General features: G+C 33.9%; 2 protein-coding genes and 1 pseudogene across 3 annotated transcripts; all 3 read left to right on the forward strand.

Moving 5' to 3' along the window:
* Positions 1–205: 205 nt before the first annotated feature.
* On the forward strand, positions 206–3869 carry LOC146941170 (putative wall-associated receptor kinase-like 16). The gene is made up of 3 exons (XM_085758001.1): positions 206–1481; positions 2128–2310; positions 2600–3869. Exons 1-3 carry the CDS (start codon positions 569–571, stop codon positions 3802–3804), a joined length of 2301 nt encoding a protein of 766 aa, XP_085614127.1. The 5' UTR covers positions 206–568; the 3' UTR covers positions 3805–3869.
* A 1899-nt stretch (positions 3870–5768) lies between these two features.
* LOC146941171 (wall-associated receptor kinase 5-like) lies at positions 5769–9367 on the forward strand. Its single transcript, XM_085758002.1, has 3 exons — positions 5769–6672; positions 7521–7703; positions 8038–9367. The coding sequence occupies exons 1-3, from the start codon at positions 5796–5798 to the stop codon at positions 9240–9242; spliced, it is 2265 nt and encodes a 754-aa protein (XP_085614128.1). The 5' UTR covers positions 5769–5795; the 3' UTR covers positions 9243–9367.
* Positions 9368–11919: 2552 nt separating this feature from the next.
* Positions 11920–15137, forward strand: LOC146941172 (wall-associated receptor kinase 3-like; annotated as a pseudogene). The gene is made up of 3 exons (XR_015032264.1): positions 11920–12829; positions 13367–13537; positions 13842–15137. The product of XR_015032264.1 is annotated as a wall-associated receptor kinase 3-like (transcript).
* Positions 15138–16159: the final 1022 nt, after the last annotated feature.

Genomic DNA, 16159 nt, shown 5'->3' on the forward strand with positions numbered 1-16159 from the left:
ATATGCACATTAATGTCAGCAAAAACAAAGACTTTGTCAATAACAGAGACATTGCTATATATAACATTATCATGTTCAAAAGGGTTAGACCATTTATAATATAAATATGTATACAAACTCACATTTAGAATCATAACAACTCAACAATTTCTTTTTTATACATAATATATAAACATTGTATTTGACAAAAACAGAATATATAACAATATTTTTGACTGGACATAATATATATAAACATGACTATATAGTGATTGCAATGTCTCTAACCATGCTGTTTATCTCCCAATAGCTAGCTTTTGATAATGTTTAATTAATTTTCTTTTGCTAACACAGGTGTGCATTCTGAGTTGTGACCTATTCTACTTTTAAAACTTAAACAACTGATTAGAGACATTGCAATCACTGTTACCAAAAACTAAAGTTACATTATAATAAATGTTAGACAAAACCGTGTTTAATTTGATCATTCCATTCCATACAGGAAAATTCAATCATTTTGACTTTTCTATTATTAAGGTTACAAGGAGAATAAATACATACTAAACAAAATCAAAGGATTTGTATACCGATGAACCTGAAAAAAAATAGCAAAGCCATGGCTGTGCACTCAAAACAGTTGCTGCTGATGGTGGCTGCTGTCATTTATATAAAAGCAGCGACTCAACCGATGTCACTACCAAACTGCCCAACAAAATGTGGTTCCGTCACCATTCCCTTTCCATTTGGAACCACAAAGAATTGTTCCCTCGACAACACCTTTCTAGTTAATTGCAACAAAACATCTTCAACTCCAACCTCAACACATGTTCCCTACTTGGATAAGAGTAATCAAAGTGTCCTAAATATCTCACTCAATGGTGAATTGCACGTTGCATGGCCAGTATCCAGCGATTGCTACGCAGAAAAGGGAAGACTCATAAACCAAACGCTGCGGGATATGAACATGACGCATTTTTACATCTCGCCAACTCGAAACAAGTTGACAGCAGTTGGCTGTGACACGATTGGAGCACTCTCAGCGATTGATTCTGGGGGAAACAACTACACCACAGGATGTGTGGCTTTGTGCAACAGGCTTGGTGATATTGTGGCCAACCAATCTTGCTCCGGTACTGGTTGTTGCGAGATTTCAATACCCCAAGGTCGTGTGTTGAGAGAAGTAGCCTATACTTCTGCAGGTATATTCAGCAATCACTCAGACGTACATGATTTCAATCCCTGTGGTTATTCTTTTGTGGTTGAAAGTGGAGCCTACAGTTTCGCATCCACAGACCTCCTCGAGTTAAAGAAGAAGGAGTTTCCTGTGTTGTTCGACTGGGCAGTAGGGAACCAAACATGCCAGCATGCTAAGAATGATCTTTCCAATTATGCATGTAAGGCCGACAAAAGTACTTGTTACAATTCAGCCGAGAGATCTGGCTACCTTTGTAGATGTGTGCATGGATATCGGGGAAATCCTTACCTCATTCATGGTTGCCAAGGTACTATATATTTCTTCTCCCTTGTTATGATCCGTGTTCACCATGAGGCTCAAGTTAAACTTGTCCAAACCTTCCTAGACATTATTTTTTTCGTTTTGTTCCTGATTTTATCTTGTTGACAGGCTTAGAGAAAAGACTAAGAGATTCGTGAAATGCTTGAGTGATTTGCACTCAGCTGGTTCCTCATTTATATACACTCCTAGAAATAAATACAATTTACATTTACATTTACAAGCAGATTAAAATAATGCTATTTACTGGGGGCATGAATGATATTCCGTGTAAAAGGATACAAACAGTTATGTGACGTTTAAATTAGTTAGCCAAAGACACCTAAGTTTCTTATGATCATAAGTTCATCTCTGAACTGAGATATGAATATGATATAGTCGGAATAACTTGAAGTTGAAATTGGTCTTTGTATTTTGTTGCTTGACGCTTAATCAAGGAAACTTGCAAATGTTTTCTCAGTGTCATTTTAATTTTTCTAGCACTTTTTGTACAAATTTCAATGTTTCTGGCTAAAAGTTATTTGTTTATAATTTTAAATAATCTAAAACTCGACAGTAAAAGGCAACTATTGTTATTTGAAAACTCCACTATCCATCGTGAAAACAGAAATCGAAACTGACAAATTATTCTTTAGATATTAATGAATGCATGGAATCCAACAATTGTGTTGATGGGGCAACATGCGTCAATTTTCCTGGAAGCTATCACTGTTTATGCCCGGAAGGATATGAAGGAGACGGGAAAAATAATGGAACAAGATGCAGTTCAAAATCCAGTACCAAACAAAGGAAAGAGATCATATTGATCATTTCATTGAGTGAGTACAACACATTCTATTCTGGATTCATTCATAACAAAGATCATGCAAACAAAGTTTATTTTCACACTTAAAATTGTTGAAACTTGGAACATTTCATTGACAATCAACAACATATTCCATGTTATAAATTGGTGTTTTGCACTGAAACTCATGCTCAATGTATTCATTCCTTCAAGACCAGAACAGTGGCGTTTTGAGATGTTGACAACATGAAACTGACTTGAAACATCAACAAGCTACGAAAAGCAGAAAGGAAATGACTAAGTTTCCATTTGTTTATGTCCAGGTGTCAGCGCAAGCCTCGTTTTACTACTCGTGGGTAGCTTTTATGCGTATTGGGCATTGAAGAAAAGAAAGCTCATTAGACTTAAAGAACAATTTTTTCAACAAAACGGTGGCTTACTGTTACAACAACAGATAGTTAGGCATGGAGAGTCAACTGAAACAGCTAAAGTGTTCACTGTTGAGGAGCTAAATGAAGCAACCAGCAACTTTGATGAAGGTAAGATCCTAGGCCAAGGTGGTCAGGGAACTGTTTACAAAGGAATTTTACAAAATAAAAGAATTGTAGCAATAAAAAAGTCCAAAGTCAGTGATCCAAACCAGATTGAGCCGTTCATCAATGAAGTGGTCGTTCTTTCTCAAATCAACCATAGAAATGTGGTAAAGCTCTTGGGTTGTTGTTTAGAGACAGAAGTTCCCTTGCTTGTATATGAATTCATTCCCAACGGCACTGTTTACGAGCATCTTCATGATCAAAACCAAACTATAAAACTTACATGGAAAACAAGATTAAGAATAGCAAAAGAAACTGCTGGAGTCCTGGCATACTTACACTCTGCGGCTTCTACACCAATCATACATAGAGATGTCAAATCTACAAATATACTCCTAGATCACAATCTCACTGCAAAGGTTTCTGACTTTGGAGCTTCAAGGATTGTTCCTCTTGATCATAGTCAGATAACCACTCTAGTACAGGGGACATTAGGGTATCTTGACCCAGAATACTTCCTCACAAGCCAGTTAACAGAGAAGAGTGATGTTTATAGTTTTGGGGTGGTCCTAGCAGAGCTACTGACAGGGAAGAAGGCGCTATCTTTGGCCAGGCCAGAGGTTGATAGAAACCTTGCCGCGTACTTTGTTTCTTCAATGAAAGAGGGACGGTTACTTCATATTTTGGACAAAAGTATAGCTGACGCTGATATTGAGCAACTAAAGGAGGTTGCTCTTATTGTAGACCGGTGTTTAAGGGTGAAGGGTGAGGACAGACCCACCATGAAAGAAGTGGCAATTGAATTTGAGGGAATATTAGTTACTGAAGAGCGTCGTTGGGGAAGCGACAATTTATCTTCAGAAGAGACTGAAAACTTGCTTAAAACAGCACGGTCCATCAAAAACGTTGAAGATGTCGTTGGTGGAAGTGGCATTAATTCTTCTGAATCATATAGCTTAAACCAGATTTCAATGTCATTGATTGGTGGAAGATGATTAGTTGATATTAGTATTCAGGATTAGATGTTAATCTATCTTCATTATAATAGTGTTGTCGTATATGTTGTATTTCCACCTGTATTGGTCTATTGCGCATGATATTCATATTTGTATTGATGTAAATATAGGATTTGCAATTGAGTTTGTGTTATGCTTTGGTAGGTTTCTCAAGCAACATTAGTTCCACCTGTAGAAGCATATTAGTTCAGTAATATTTATTTTCATTCTTATGTGACAAATTTCTTCATATGCATAAATTTAATGAACTTAACTATTGTTTTGCTTAATATTAAAGGTTCATACAACTTAGATTTCTTGCTCTATGAAACTAATACAAGCACAAGACATCTGAGTTATATGGCAGTAAATCTTCATAAGAATTTATGACTGCTTTAAAATACACTTCTTTTACTAAAAAGTCACTTCTTTAAAATACATTTGAGTTATATGGTACAAAATTTTCATAAGGATTTATGTGATGTAAATATGAATATGAACAACAAGAAAAGATGCAAAGTATTTCACGGCTTCTTCCTTTAAATAAAATGATTTACACTACTAGAACTCAATATAGGGATTGGAAGTGGAAAACTCGTTAAGATTTTGAAACAAACGTGAAATTTGAGTTAATCAGTGAGTTCCAATTTATTCTGATGCCAGTTTGATTGAACAATTGGCATAATAAAATAGAAGATTAAATAAGAAGGGAACAAAATAAATGTGTGAAAATAGCACACATAGCAGGAGTTGTTTAATTTCCCTGTCATAAACCGATAAGTCACCCCTCGTTTAACATATACTATGTTGCACTTAAAAGTAAATTCACGGAGATGGACAACATAATTTGTAGCATGATACTAGATGTCATTACTGCATTTTGAATTCACAAGCTCACTTACATCACATCAGCATTTGACATTCAAATAAAAACTCCGACTTGAATAATAAACTTTATGCACTATACGACATTTGCAGATACATGCATATAACATATCTATGACTATGATTATGATTATTATCCGAAAAACAACAAAACAGAATAAAATGAAGGCATAGAGAAAATTAAACCAACTAACCATAGCAAGCTTCCTGTAAGCCTATATCTCGTCTACGGATGAATATAAACTCTCTATAAACATCCACTGTTGTCCTCTGTATTGACCTTTCAAGATTAGCACAAAGTTTGAAAATAAAAGTCATATTTTGTGGGAAAAAAAGTAAATACAACTCATGTTTCGTAAAAATAAACAGGAACACTGATTTTTATTTTGTATACTTTGTTACATTGGTTATTAGGGCATAACCGAAATAAAAAGTCATATTTTTGCATCAGTAACAAATTAAAATATTGTCAAACAATACATAAAGAAATTCTACATCAGTAATGAAAACTAATAAAAAAAAGTATTTTTTACTAGCGATATTTAATATAATATGTGAATTCTTAAAATTCAACTCACCTGAACTGTTGCTTTTATATCATTATTATATTATCATGATCAAAATGGTTAGACCATTGATAATGTAATATTTATACTAATTCGCATTTAGGATCATAACAATTCAACGGTTTCTTTTCTATACATAATATAAACATTCTTTTTGATAGAAACAGAATATATAAACAATATTTTTGACAGGACATAATATACAAACATGACTATATACATTTACTATTATAATGTATTTTTAGTTTTAAATAATATTAGTGATTGCAATGTCTCTAACCATGTTGTTTAAGTTTTATAGGTCGAAAGACAGAGTTATCTATCTCCAGTAGCTAGCTTCTGATAATGTTAAAAATCTCCTTTTGAATAAAGTGTGACATTGCAATCACTGTTGCCAAAAACTAAAGTTACATTATAATAAATATTAGACAAACCATCTTAATTTGACTTTTTTATTTTTAAATAGCATCACAAGAGGAATAAATACTAAACAAATCAAAGGATTTGTGTAACGATGAACCTGAAAAAAATAGCAAAGACATGGATGTGCACTCAAAACAGCTGCTGCTAATGCTGGTTGCTGTCATTTATACAAAAGTAACGACTCAACTGGTGTCACTACCAAACTGTCCAACAAAGTGTGGCTCTGTCACTATTCCCTTCCCATTTGGAACCACCAATAGTTGTTCTCTAGACAATACCTTTCTCATCGATTGCAACAAAACATCTACCTCAACACACGTACCATTCTTGCCGCAGAGTAATCAAAGTGTTCTAAACATCTCACTCGATGGTGAACTGCATGTTGCATGGCCAATAGGCAGTGATTGCTATGCTGAAAAGGGTAAACTGGTGAACCAAACATATCCGGACATCAACATGACACATTTTCAAATCTCACCAACTGGAAACAAGTTGATAGCAGTTGGTTGTGACACAGTTGGAATATTCTCAGCAATTGATTCTGGAGGAAACAACTACACCACAGGATGTGTGGCTTTGTGTAATAGGCTTAGTGATATATTGGCCAATGAATCTTGTTCCGGCACTGGCTGTTGCGAAATTGCAATACCCCAAGATCACGTGTTTACTAGAGTAGACTATGGTTCTGGAGCCATAACTAATCACTCAGCAGTACATGACTTCAATCCATGTGGTTATGCTTTTTTGGTCGAAAATGGAGCCTACAACTTTTCATCCACAAACCTCCTCAAATTGGAGAAGGAAGAGTTTCCTGTGTTGTTGGATTGGGCAATAGGGAACCAAACGTGCGAGCAAGCTCAGAAGGACTTTTCAAGTTATGCTTGTAAGGCAAACAAAAGTATATGTTATGATGCAGCAACCGACAGATCTGGTTACCTTTGCAGATGCTTTCAGGGATATTGGGGAAATCCTTACCTCATTAACGGTTGCCAAGGTATTATATATATTTTATCTCTTGTCTGGATCGTAATTTTGAGACATTTATATGATTCTTCTCATCAAAATATAATTTTATTGGAGAAATGAAGAAATGTAACTTCATTGATCCATACTTTATATTATCTATATAAAATGTTACCGTCAACGGTTGTAATGAAATATGGATAGGTTTATCATACGAATAGCGGCAATATTGAGGGTGTCAAACGGACACCTATATGTGTCCTGTAGAAATATAGAAACAAATATGTGACTTTCAAAGACATTGATGAGACTTGTGATTATAAATTCATCTCTGAACTTAGACATGGCCGAGTCAAAATAACTTACAGTTGGCTCTTAATCAAGCAAGCTTCTATTTTTTTTTTTATCATTTTAATTTTTCTATATTTTTTTGTACGAATTTTCAATTTTCCTGGCCAAATTGGATTTATTCAAAATTTTACATAATAAAAGATAACCAGTGAAGTGCCTCAAAATCTGTTACAAGCCGATATGCTATAGTATTTGGACTTAGAGTCGGTTACAATTCAGTTACATCAGTTTATGGCCATTATCGATTTAACTGATTCACTTGGGACTGCTATTAGTTCAGAGCTTGTATTCATGGGTCTATATAAATAGCGTGAGGTATCTCTATAGATGTGAAAAATCTAAGAATCTAAGAAATATAGATACGAGGCGTATTCATTCAACTCTCTTGTGAAAGGAAAAAAATTGAGAAGTTGAGGGATCAAAGGGAAGTGTGAAAAATAGGCGTATACATAACAGTAACTATTGTTCTTGGAAAACTCCATTGTCCATTGTGAAAACATAAATCAAAACTGACAAATTATCCTTTAGATATTAATGAATGCATGGAGTTCAATGACTGTGTTCCGGAGGCAACATGCATCAATCTTCCTGGAAGCTACCATTGTTTATGCCCGACGGGATATGAGGGAAACGGGAAGATGAATGAAACAAGCTGCATTCCAAGATCCAGTGCCAAATCAAGGAAGCAGATCATATTGATCATTGCATTGAGTAAGTACAATACACTCTATTTTCGATTTCAATTCCTTATCATTGCATTGAGTGAGTAAAACACCTTCTATTTTCGACTGTCAACATGTTTACTATCAGAAAGAAAATTGTTGAAACTTGAAAGACATTTTATTAGAAATAAACAACATAAATCCGTGTTGTGAATTGTTGTTCTGAACTGAAACTCAAAGCCAAGGAATTCAGTCCTTCAAGACCAGAACAATAGCATTTTGAGATTTGAATAATGTATTTGATGAATACATGAAGTTGACTTGGAACATCCATAAAGCATAGCAGAAAGAAAGTGATCATGTTTCCATTTGTTTATGTCCAGGTGTCAGCATAAGCCTCGTTGCACTATTGGTTGGAAGCATTTATGTGTATTTGGCATTGAAGAAAAGAAAGCTCATTAAACTTAAAGAACAATTTTTTCAACAAAACGGTGGCTTACTGTTACAACAAAAGATTGTGAGGCATGGAGGGTCAACTGAAACAGCTAAAGTGTTCACTGTTGAGGAGCTAAATGAAGCAACCGACAACTTTGATGAAGGTAAGATCCTAGGCCAAGGTGGTCAGGGAACAGTTTACAAAGGAGTTTTACAAAATAAAAGAATTGTCGCAATAAAGAAGTCCAAAGGCAGCGACCCAAACCAAATTGAGCCATTCATCAATGAAGTGGTCGTTCTTTCCCAAATCAACCATAGAAATGTGGTAAAGCTTTTGGGCTGTTGTTTAGAGACAGAAGTTCCGTTACTTGTTTATGAATTTATTTCCAATGGTACTGTTTATGAGCATATTCACGATCAAAACCAATCTATAAAGCTTACATGGAAAGCAAGATTAAGAATAGCAAAAGAAACAGCTGGTGTCCTGGCATACTTACACTCTGCTGCTTCTACGCCAATCATACATAGAGATGTGAAGTCTACAAATATACTCCTAGACCACAATCTCACTGCAAAGGTTTCTGACTTTGGAGCTTCAAGGATTGTTCCTCTTGATCATAGTCAGATAACCACTTTAGTGCAGGGGACATTAGGGTATCTTGACCCAGAGTACTTCCACACAAGCCAGTTAACAGAGAAGAGTGATGTTTATAGTTTTGGGGTGGTCCTAGCAGAGCTGCTGACAGGGAAAAAGGCACTATCTTTGGTCAGGCCAGAGGTTGATAGAAACCTTGCCGCGTACTTTGTTTCTTCAATGAAAGAGGGTCGGTTACTTCATATTTTGGACAAAAATATAGATGAGGCAAATATTGAGCAATTAAAGGAGGTTGCCCATATTGTAGAGCGGTGTTTAAGGGTGAAGGGTGAGGACAGACCAACCATGAATGAAGTGGCAATGGAATTAGAGGGAATACTAGTTTTTGAAGAGCGTCGTTGGGGAAGCGACAATTTATCTTCAGAAGAGACTGAAAACTTGCTTAAAACAACACGGTCCATTAAAAACGTTGAAGATGTCGTTGGTGGAAGTGGCATTAATTCTTATGAATCATATAGCTTAAACCAGATTTCGATGTCATTGATTGGTGGAAGATGATTAGTTGATATTAATATTCAGGATTAGATGTTAATCTATCTTCAGTATAATAGTGTTGTCGTATATGTTGTATTTCCCCTGTCTTAATCCATTGGACATGATATTTATATTTGTGTCGATGTAAATATGGGATTTGCAAGTGAACTTGTGTTATGCTTTGGTAGGACGTTTCTCCAACTATGTTGCTAAATGGCTTTTCACTCTCAAAACAACATTAATTCAACTTTTATAAGCATATCAGTTCAATAATATTTATCTTCGTTCTTCTATGACAAATTTCTTAATATGCATAAATTGTTAGAACTTGGGGTCTGCTACAATAATTTGATCAAGAAGATGATAAAAATGAACATGATGAAGAGTGCACATAAATTCCAAAGCGTGTGGGACACACTAACCTTTAAGTTCGATTCATCCCCACCAGCTATGTTAACCGGATGCAAAAGGGTGTATTAGCGAATCCCCTTCAGAATACTATGACTTGCATATTCACATCAAGCGTATAGATCAATGATAGTTTACAAAAGTAGGGTTGGAAGTGGAAAACCAGTAAATTTGACGGAGATGGACAACATAATATGTAGATATGCTAGATGTCATTACTGCATTTTGAAATCCCAAGCTCACTTACGTCAGCATTTGGCATTCAAATTAACACTACAACTTGAATAACAAACTTCATGCTCTATACGACATTTGCAGATACATGCATATAACATCTATGACTATGGTTATCATCATAAAAGCAAATTACTAAGGAGTTTTTCTTATAATATATTTTACGATTTATTACTGTGTATTTTTTCAATTCTTTCAATCTTTTTTTCTCGTGTTATTAACAAGAGACAATTTTATAAAATTACTCATAATTTTCTTTGGAATATAAAATTAACTATATTTTTTAATATGTGTGAAAATATCAAAACGATTTGTACTAAAATTTAATATGTGTGAAAATATCAAAATAACTTGTACTAAAATAGAGAGACAATATCCTAAAAATAATATAGGGAGGGAGGGAGTATAATATTGTAAAAATGGTTGGAAAAGAAAGAAAAAGATTGGATATTTTTTCAACTATCAATTAGTTTATCCCCTAAAAAAACTATCAATTTATTGGTTGGAAAAGAAAGAAAAAGATTGGATATTTTTTCAACTATCAATTAGTTTATCCCCTAAAAAAACTATCAATTTATAATTTTTTTTTGCCGCTAAAAAAACTATCAATTTATAATTTTCTTTTTGGCCGGGGTTTGAACCCTAGACCTTGCATATATTATGCAAGGTCCATACCAATTGAGCTAAGTGATGACCAATTAGTTTATAACTTAATATTATAAAAAAGAGTCCGGATTCTAAGTTTTGTGGTATTTAATTGATACACTCATTTTTCTTAAAAAAAAAAAATTGATACACTCATTTTTTTTAATAGCGAACAACAAAATCTAATGGTATTTAATTGAAATTGCTTACATTTTATAAAATTTTGATTTTAAAATAAGGTTAAATATGTTTTTGGTCCCTACAATTATACCAAACTTTCGTTTTAGTCACCCTAAAATTTTTCTTTTACTTTTAGTCCTCCGTAAATTGTCTATCACCACTTTTGGTCCATACATTTAAGACAACTCATGCGTAGTCTTCATATTTTTGAATGAAATGTGTATGAATGTTTAAAATATTATAAGAGTCTCTTTAAAAAAAATTAGAATTTTTAGCCAAAACATGGATTAAATATAAATTTTTAAGCGCTAAAAACATAAAAAATAATATTTAATTCTTGTTTTGTTTAAAATTCTTTTTTTTTTTGAGAGATTCATATAATATTCTAAACATTTCTTGAAATTTTCATTCAAAAGTATGAAAACTAGAGACGAGTTGACTTAAAAATAAGGACAAAAAATGGTGATTGAAATTTTTTGAGAGACTATAAGTGGAAGAAATTTTTTAAAGGGACTAAAAAGAAAAATTGGTATATTTATAGAGATAAAAATATATTTAACTCTTTAAAACATATGGATTTTGAGAAATTATTTTGTGAAGTGGGTGTTACAATGCATTTGCATTCATTCAAACCCTCTAGAATTTCTAGACTCACGCAATTTTTTCTGTTGTCCTCCTTATATTATATGCCACCTTTATTTTTGTTCCTTTCTTTCTTTTCATTTTTTTTTCTTTCTAAAAGTCATACCTCCTAATTCTTTGTTTTTTATGCCACTCAACTTCCTAATTGTTTCTCAACTTTATACTCACCACATAAATCATATTGACTCTTCTTGGTCTTCTGATCTGAAAATACTAACAAACAAAAAAGAAAACATTGAATCTATGGTGAACCGTGCACCTTATGATTAATTACGATCGAGTCTCATACATCTGTCCCATATTTATATTTATTCTTCACTTGCAATTGCTTTCAATTTGAATCCATACAAAAATAACTTATACATGTCACTAAGTACATATAAAACATGGACAGAAAGACATTGACATGTTTGAAATAATAACACAAATTACAATTCCACGTTCATATATGAATATATATTATTTCTATTGTTCAAACATCAAATTGTGTGTTTAATTGGAAAATAAGTCATTTTGACTTTTCTGTTTTTAATTTTAAATAGCATGACAAGGAGTATATAAATACTAAACGAGGTTGAAGGATTTATTTTTAAAAAATAGCAAAGCCATGGCTGTGCACATAAAACAGCTTCTACTGGTTACGGTTTTTGTTGTCCTTTATACAAAAGCAGAAACTCAACCAATGTCACTACGAAACTGTCCAACAAAGTGTGGCTCTGTCACTATTCCATTCCCATTTGGAATCACCAGTAATTGTTCTCTAGACAATACCTTTCTCATCGATTGCAACAAAACATCTTCAACCTCAACAGACGTACCATTCTTGCCACAGACTAATCAAAGTGTTCTAAACATCTCACTCAATGGTGAACTGCGCGTTGCATGGCCAGTAGCCAGCGATTGCTATTCAAAAAATGGCACACAAGTGAACCGAACAGTTCAGGAAATCAACGTGACACATTTTCACATCTCAACTCAAAACAAGTTTATAGCAGTTGGCTGTGATACGGTGGGAATACTCGCAGTCGCAGAAGCTGATTCTGAGGAAAAAACCTACGCCACAGGATGTGTTGCTTACTGCAACAATCGTACTCATATCAAGGCCAATCAACCTTGCTCTGGTATTGGTTGCTGTGAGAGTTCAATACCCCAAGGTCAGATGTTAACGCGAGTGGCCTATGCTTCTTCTGGACGCGTATTTTACAATCATAGTCACTCAGAAGTACATGACTTCAATCCATGTGGTTATTCTTTTTTGGTTGAAAATGGAAACTACAGCTTGACACGATCAGACCTCATGTTGAAGAAGAAGGAGTTTCCTGTGTTGTTGGACTGGACAGTAGGAAACCAAACATGCCTGGAGGCTCAGAAGAATCGTTCCAATTATGCATGTAAGGCCAAAAATAGTAGATGCTACGAATCAGGAATCAGCAAATCTGGTTACCTATGCAGATGCTCTGATGGATATGGGGAAAATCCTTACCTCATTGATGGTTGCCAAGGTATTATATATTTTTTTTTCTCTTTTGTTATGATTCATGTTCATCGTGAGATTAATCAAGTTGGTTTTACCACGTTGGTCTAAACCTTCCTACCAACGTAATGATTTTTTGTTTAGCTCCAGAACTTATCTCTCTATTTCTGCCTGCAGATCTTAGAAATGTTGTCTTTCCTAGAGCTTTAAACTGTTAGTACTCTTTGTTTCTGTTTAGGGCTTTTACCTTTCTTTCCACCCAAATGAATAAGATTTTAAGACAATTGTATGATTGTTCTCAAGTGCAATATTATACTTTTATTGGAGAACAGAAAGAAAAATAAATATAACTTCATCTCTGAACTGAAATATAAAAGTCAAAATTACTTAAAATTGAAATTGAAACTTCTAAATTTTTTTTAGTATCATTTTAATTTTCCTAGCATTTTATGTATAAATTTATATTTCTCTGGCTAAAAGGGATTTATTTATAAATTTATATAATTGAAAACTCCACGGTAAATATTGTAAAAACAAAAAACGAAACTGACAAATTATCCATTAGATATTGATCAATGCATGAGGCCCAATGATTGTGTCAAGGAGGCAAAGTGTAAGGATCTTATTGGGAACTACCACTGTTTATGCCCGAAAGGACATGAGGGAGACGGAAAGATGAATGGCACAAAATGCAGTCCAAAATCAAGGAAACATATCATCTATATTATTGCATTGAGTGAGTACAACATGTTCTATTCTTTATTTCAATTCATTCATAACATGATCATGTCAACAAGTGTATTATCACAATGAAAATTGTTGAAACTCTAAAGGCATTTCATTAGCAATCAACAACATTAATCCATGTTGTAAATTGTTGTTCTGAACTGAAACTCATATACTAAAGGTACTCGGTCCTTCAAGACCATTGTATCATTTTGAGATTTTGACTAATTTATTCGGAGAGATGAAGTTGACTTGAAACATCAACAAAGCAGAGAAACAAGAAAATAATTATGTTTCCATTTGTTTATGATCAGGTGTCAGTGTAAGCCTCGTAGCACTGCTGATTGGAAGCTTTTATGCATATATGGCATTCAAGAAAAAGAAAGTTCATTAAACTTAAAGAACATTTTTTTCAACAAAACGGTGGCTTACTGTTACAACAACAGATAGGGAGGCACGGAGGGTCAACTGAAATAGCTAAAGTCTTCAAAGTTGAGGAGCTAAAAGAAGCAACCAACAACTTCGATGAAAGCAAGATCCTAGGCCAAGGTGGTCAGGGAATTGTTTACAAAGGAGTTTTACAAGATAACAGAATTGTAGCAATAAAAAAGTCCAAAATCAGTGACCCGAACCAGATTGAGTCGTTCATCAATGAAGTGGTCGTTCTTTCCCAAATCAACCATAGAAATGTGGTAAAGATTTTGGGCTGTTGTTTAGAGACAGAAGTTCCCTTAGTTGTTTATGAATTTATTCCCAATGGTACAGTTTATGAGCATCTTCATGATGAAACCCAATCTATAAAGCTTACATGGAAAACAAGATTAAGAATAGCAAAAGAAACTGCTGGCGTCCTGGCGTACTTACACTCTGCTGCTTCGACACCAATCATGCATAGAGATGTGAAATCTGCAAATATACTCCTAGATCACAATCTCACTGCAAAGGTTTCTGACTTTGGAGCTTCTAGGATGGTTCCTCTTGATCATAGTCAAATAAACACTCTAGTGCAGGGAACATTGGGGTATCTTGACCCAGAATACTTCCACACAAGCCAATTAACAGAGAAGAGTGATGTTTATAGTTTTGGGGTAGTCTTAGCAGAGCTACTGACAGGAAAGAAAGCACTATCTTTTGGCAGGCCTGAGGTTGATAGAAACCTTGCCGCATACTTTGTTTCTTCAATGAAAGAGGGTCGGTTACTTCATATTTTGGACAAAAGTATAGATGAGGCAAATATTGAGCAACTGAAAGAGGTTGCCCATATTGCAGAACAGTGTTTAAGGGTGAAGGGCGAGGACAGACCAACCATGAAAGAAGTGGCAATGGAACTAGAGGGAATATTAGTTATTGAAGAGTGCCGTTGGGGAAGTGACAATTTGTCTTCAGAAGAGACTGAGAACTTGCTCAAAACAGCGCAATCCGTAAAAAATATTCAAGATGGTATTGGTGGAAGTGATATTAATTCTTCTGGTTCATATAGCTTAAACCAGATTTCGATATCGATTGGTGGAAGATGATTAGTGCATATTAATAATACTCATGGTTAGATGTTAATCTATCTTCACTATATTTGTGAAGTAGTATTTGATGTAATTCATTTGTATTGAACATACCTAATATATATATATATATATTGATCAAGAATAACATGGAACTCTCTAGAATAATAAAGAACAATGTGGAAGTCTCTAGAATACTTAAGAATAATAAGGAAGCTACTAGATACTCTACTAAATAAAATAGAATTAAGCACTAGGAAAATCTTGATGTTTCTAGGCCCTTCTAGTCATATGAACTATGATATCCATATCTCTAGACTTTTCTTGTAATAAATGCTTCTAGATCTTTCTACTTTGTAATGGAGAGCCTTCATAGAGTAGTATAAATAAGGCTCACCACCAAGTGTTTAGACACATTCAAATCATCAAGCATTGAAGAATTCCAATAATAACAACTTTCTTTGAGAATATTAGAGAATTTCTCTATTTTCTCTACTTTTCCCTTTGTCCCTGAGCCATATATATATATATAATCCTAGTAAATATAGGCTGTACAATTGAGTCTGCTTTATGCTTCAGTAGGTTTCTTCAGTTACGATGCCAAATGATTTTTCACTCTCAAAACAACATAATTCCATCTTTAGAAGCATATCAGCTCAATGATATTTATTTGTCATTCTTATATGGCAGATTTCTTCATATAATGGTATGCGTGACTTCAGTTCTGATATATAAGTATAGTTTTGCTTAGTATTAAGTTTTCTTAAAAATCATATTTCTGGCTCTGATCGAGTCAGAAAACACTTTTTACCATTAAATCTTCGTAGGAATTTATGTCTGCTTTAAAATACACTTTTTACCATTAAAAACTCAAATTTGTTAGGATTTACGTGATGCATATATGAAAATGAACTCTAAGAAACAATTCAAAACTTTTTACAGAACTACTTTCATTAAAAAAACAGATTTACACTTCTAGAATTCAATACTGTTAGGACTTTGAAACAACATTGTTCACATGAAAATTGAGTTAGTCAATGTATTCAAATTAATTCTGCCACCAGTTAGATCAAATCGCTGGCATAATAACGTAGAATATTAAATAAGAAAATACCTAAATAGTAATAAATGTG

The sequence above is a fragment of the Medicago sativa genome, chromosome 3 (genome assembly GCF_051527215.1).
Source record: "Medicago sativa cultivar Bolivia chromosome 3, Bolivia_mono, whole genome shotgun sequence".
Classification (NCBI taxonomy): domain Eukaryota; kingdom Viridiplantae; phylum Streptophyta; class Magnoliopsida; order Fabales; family Fabaceae; genus Medicago; species Medicago sativa.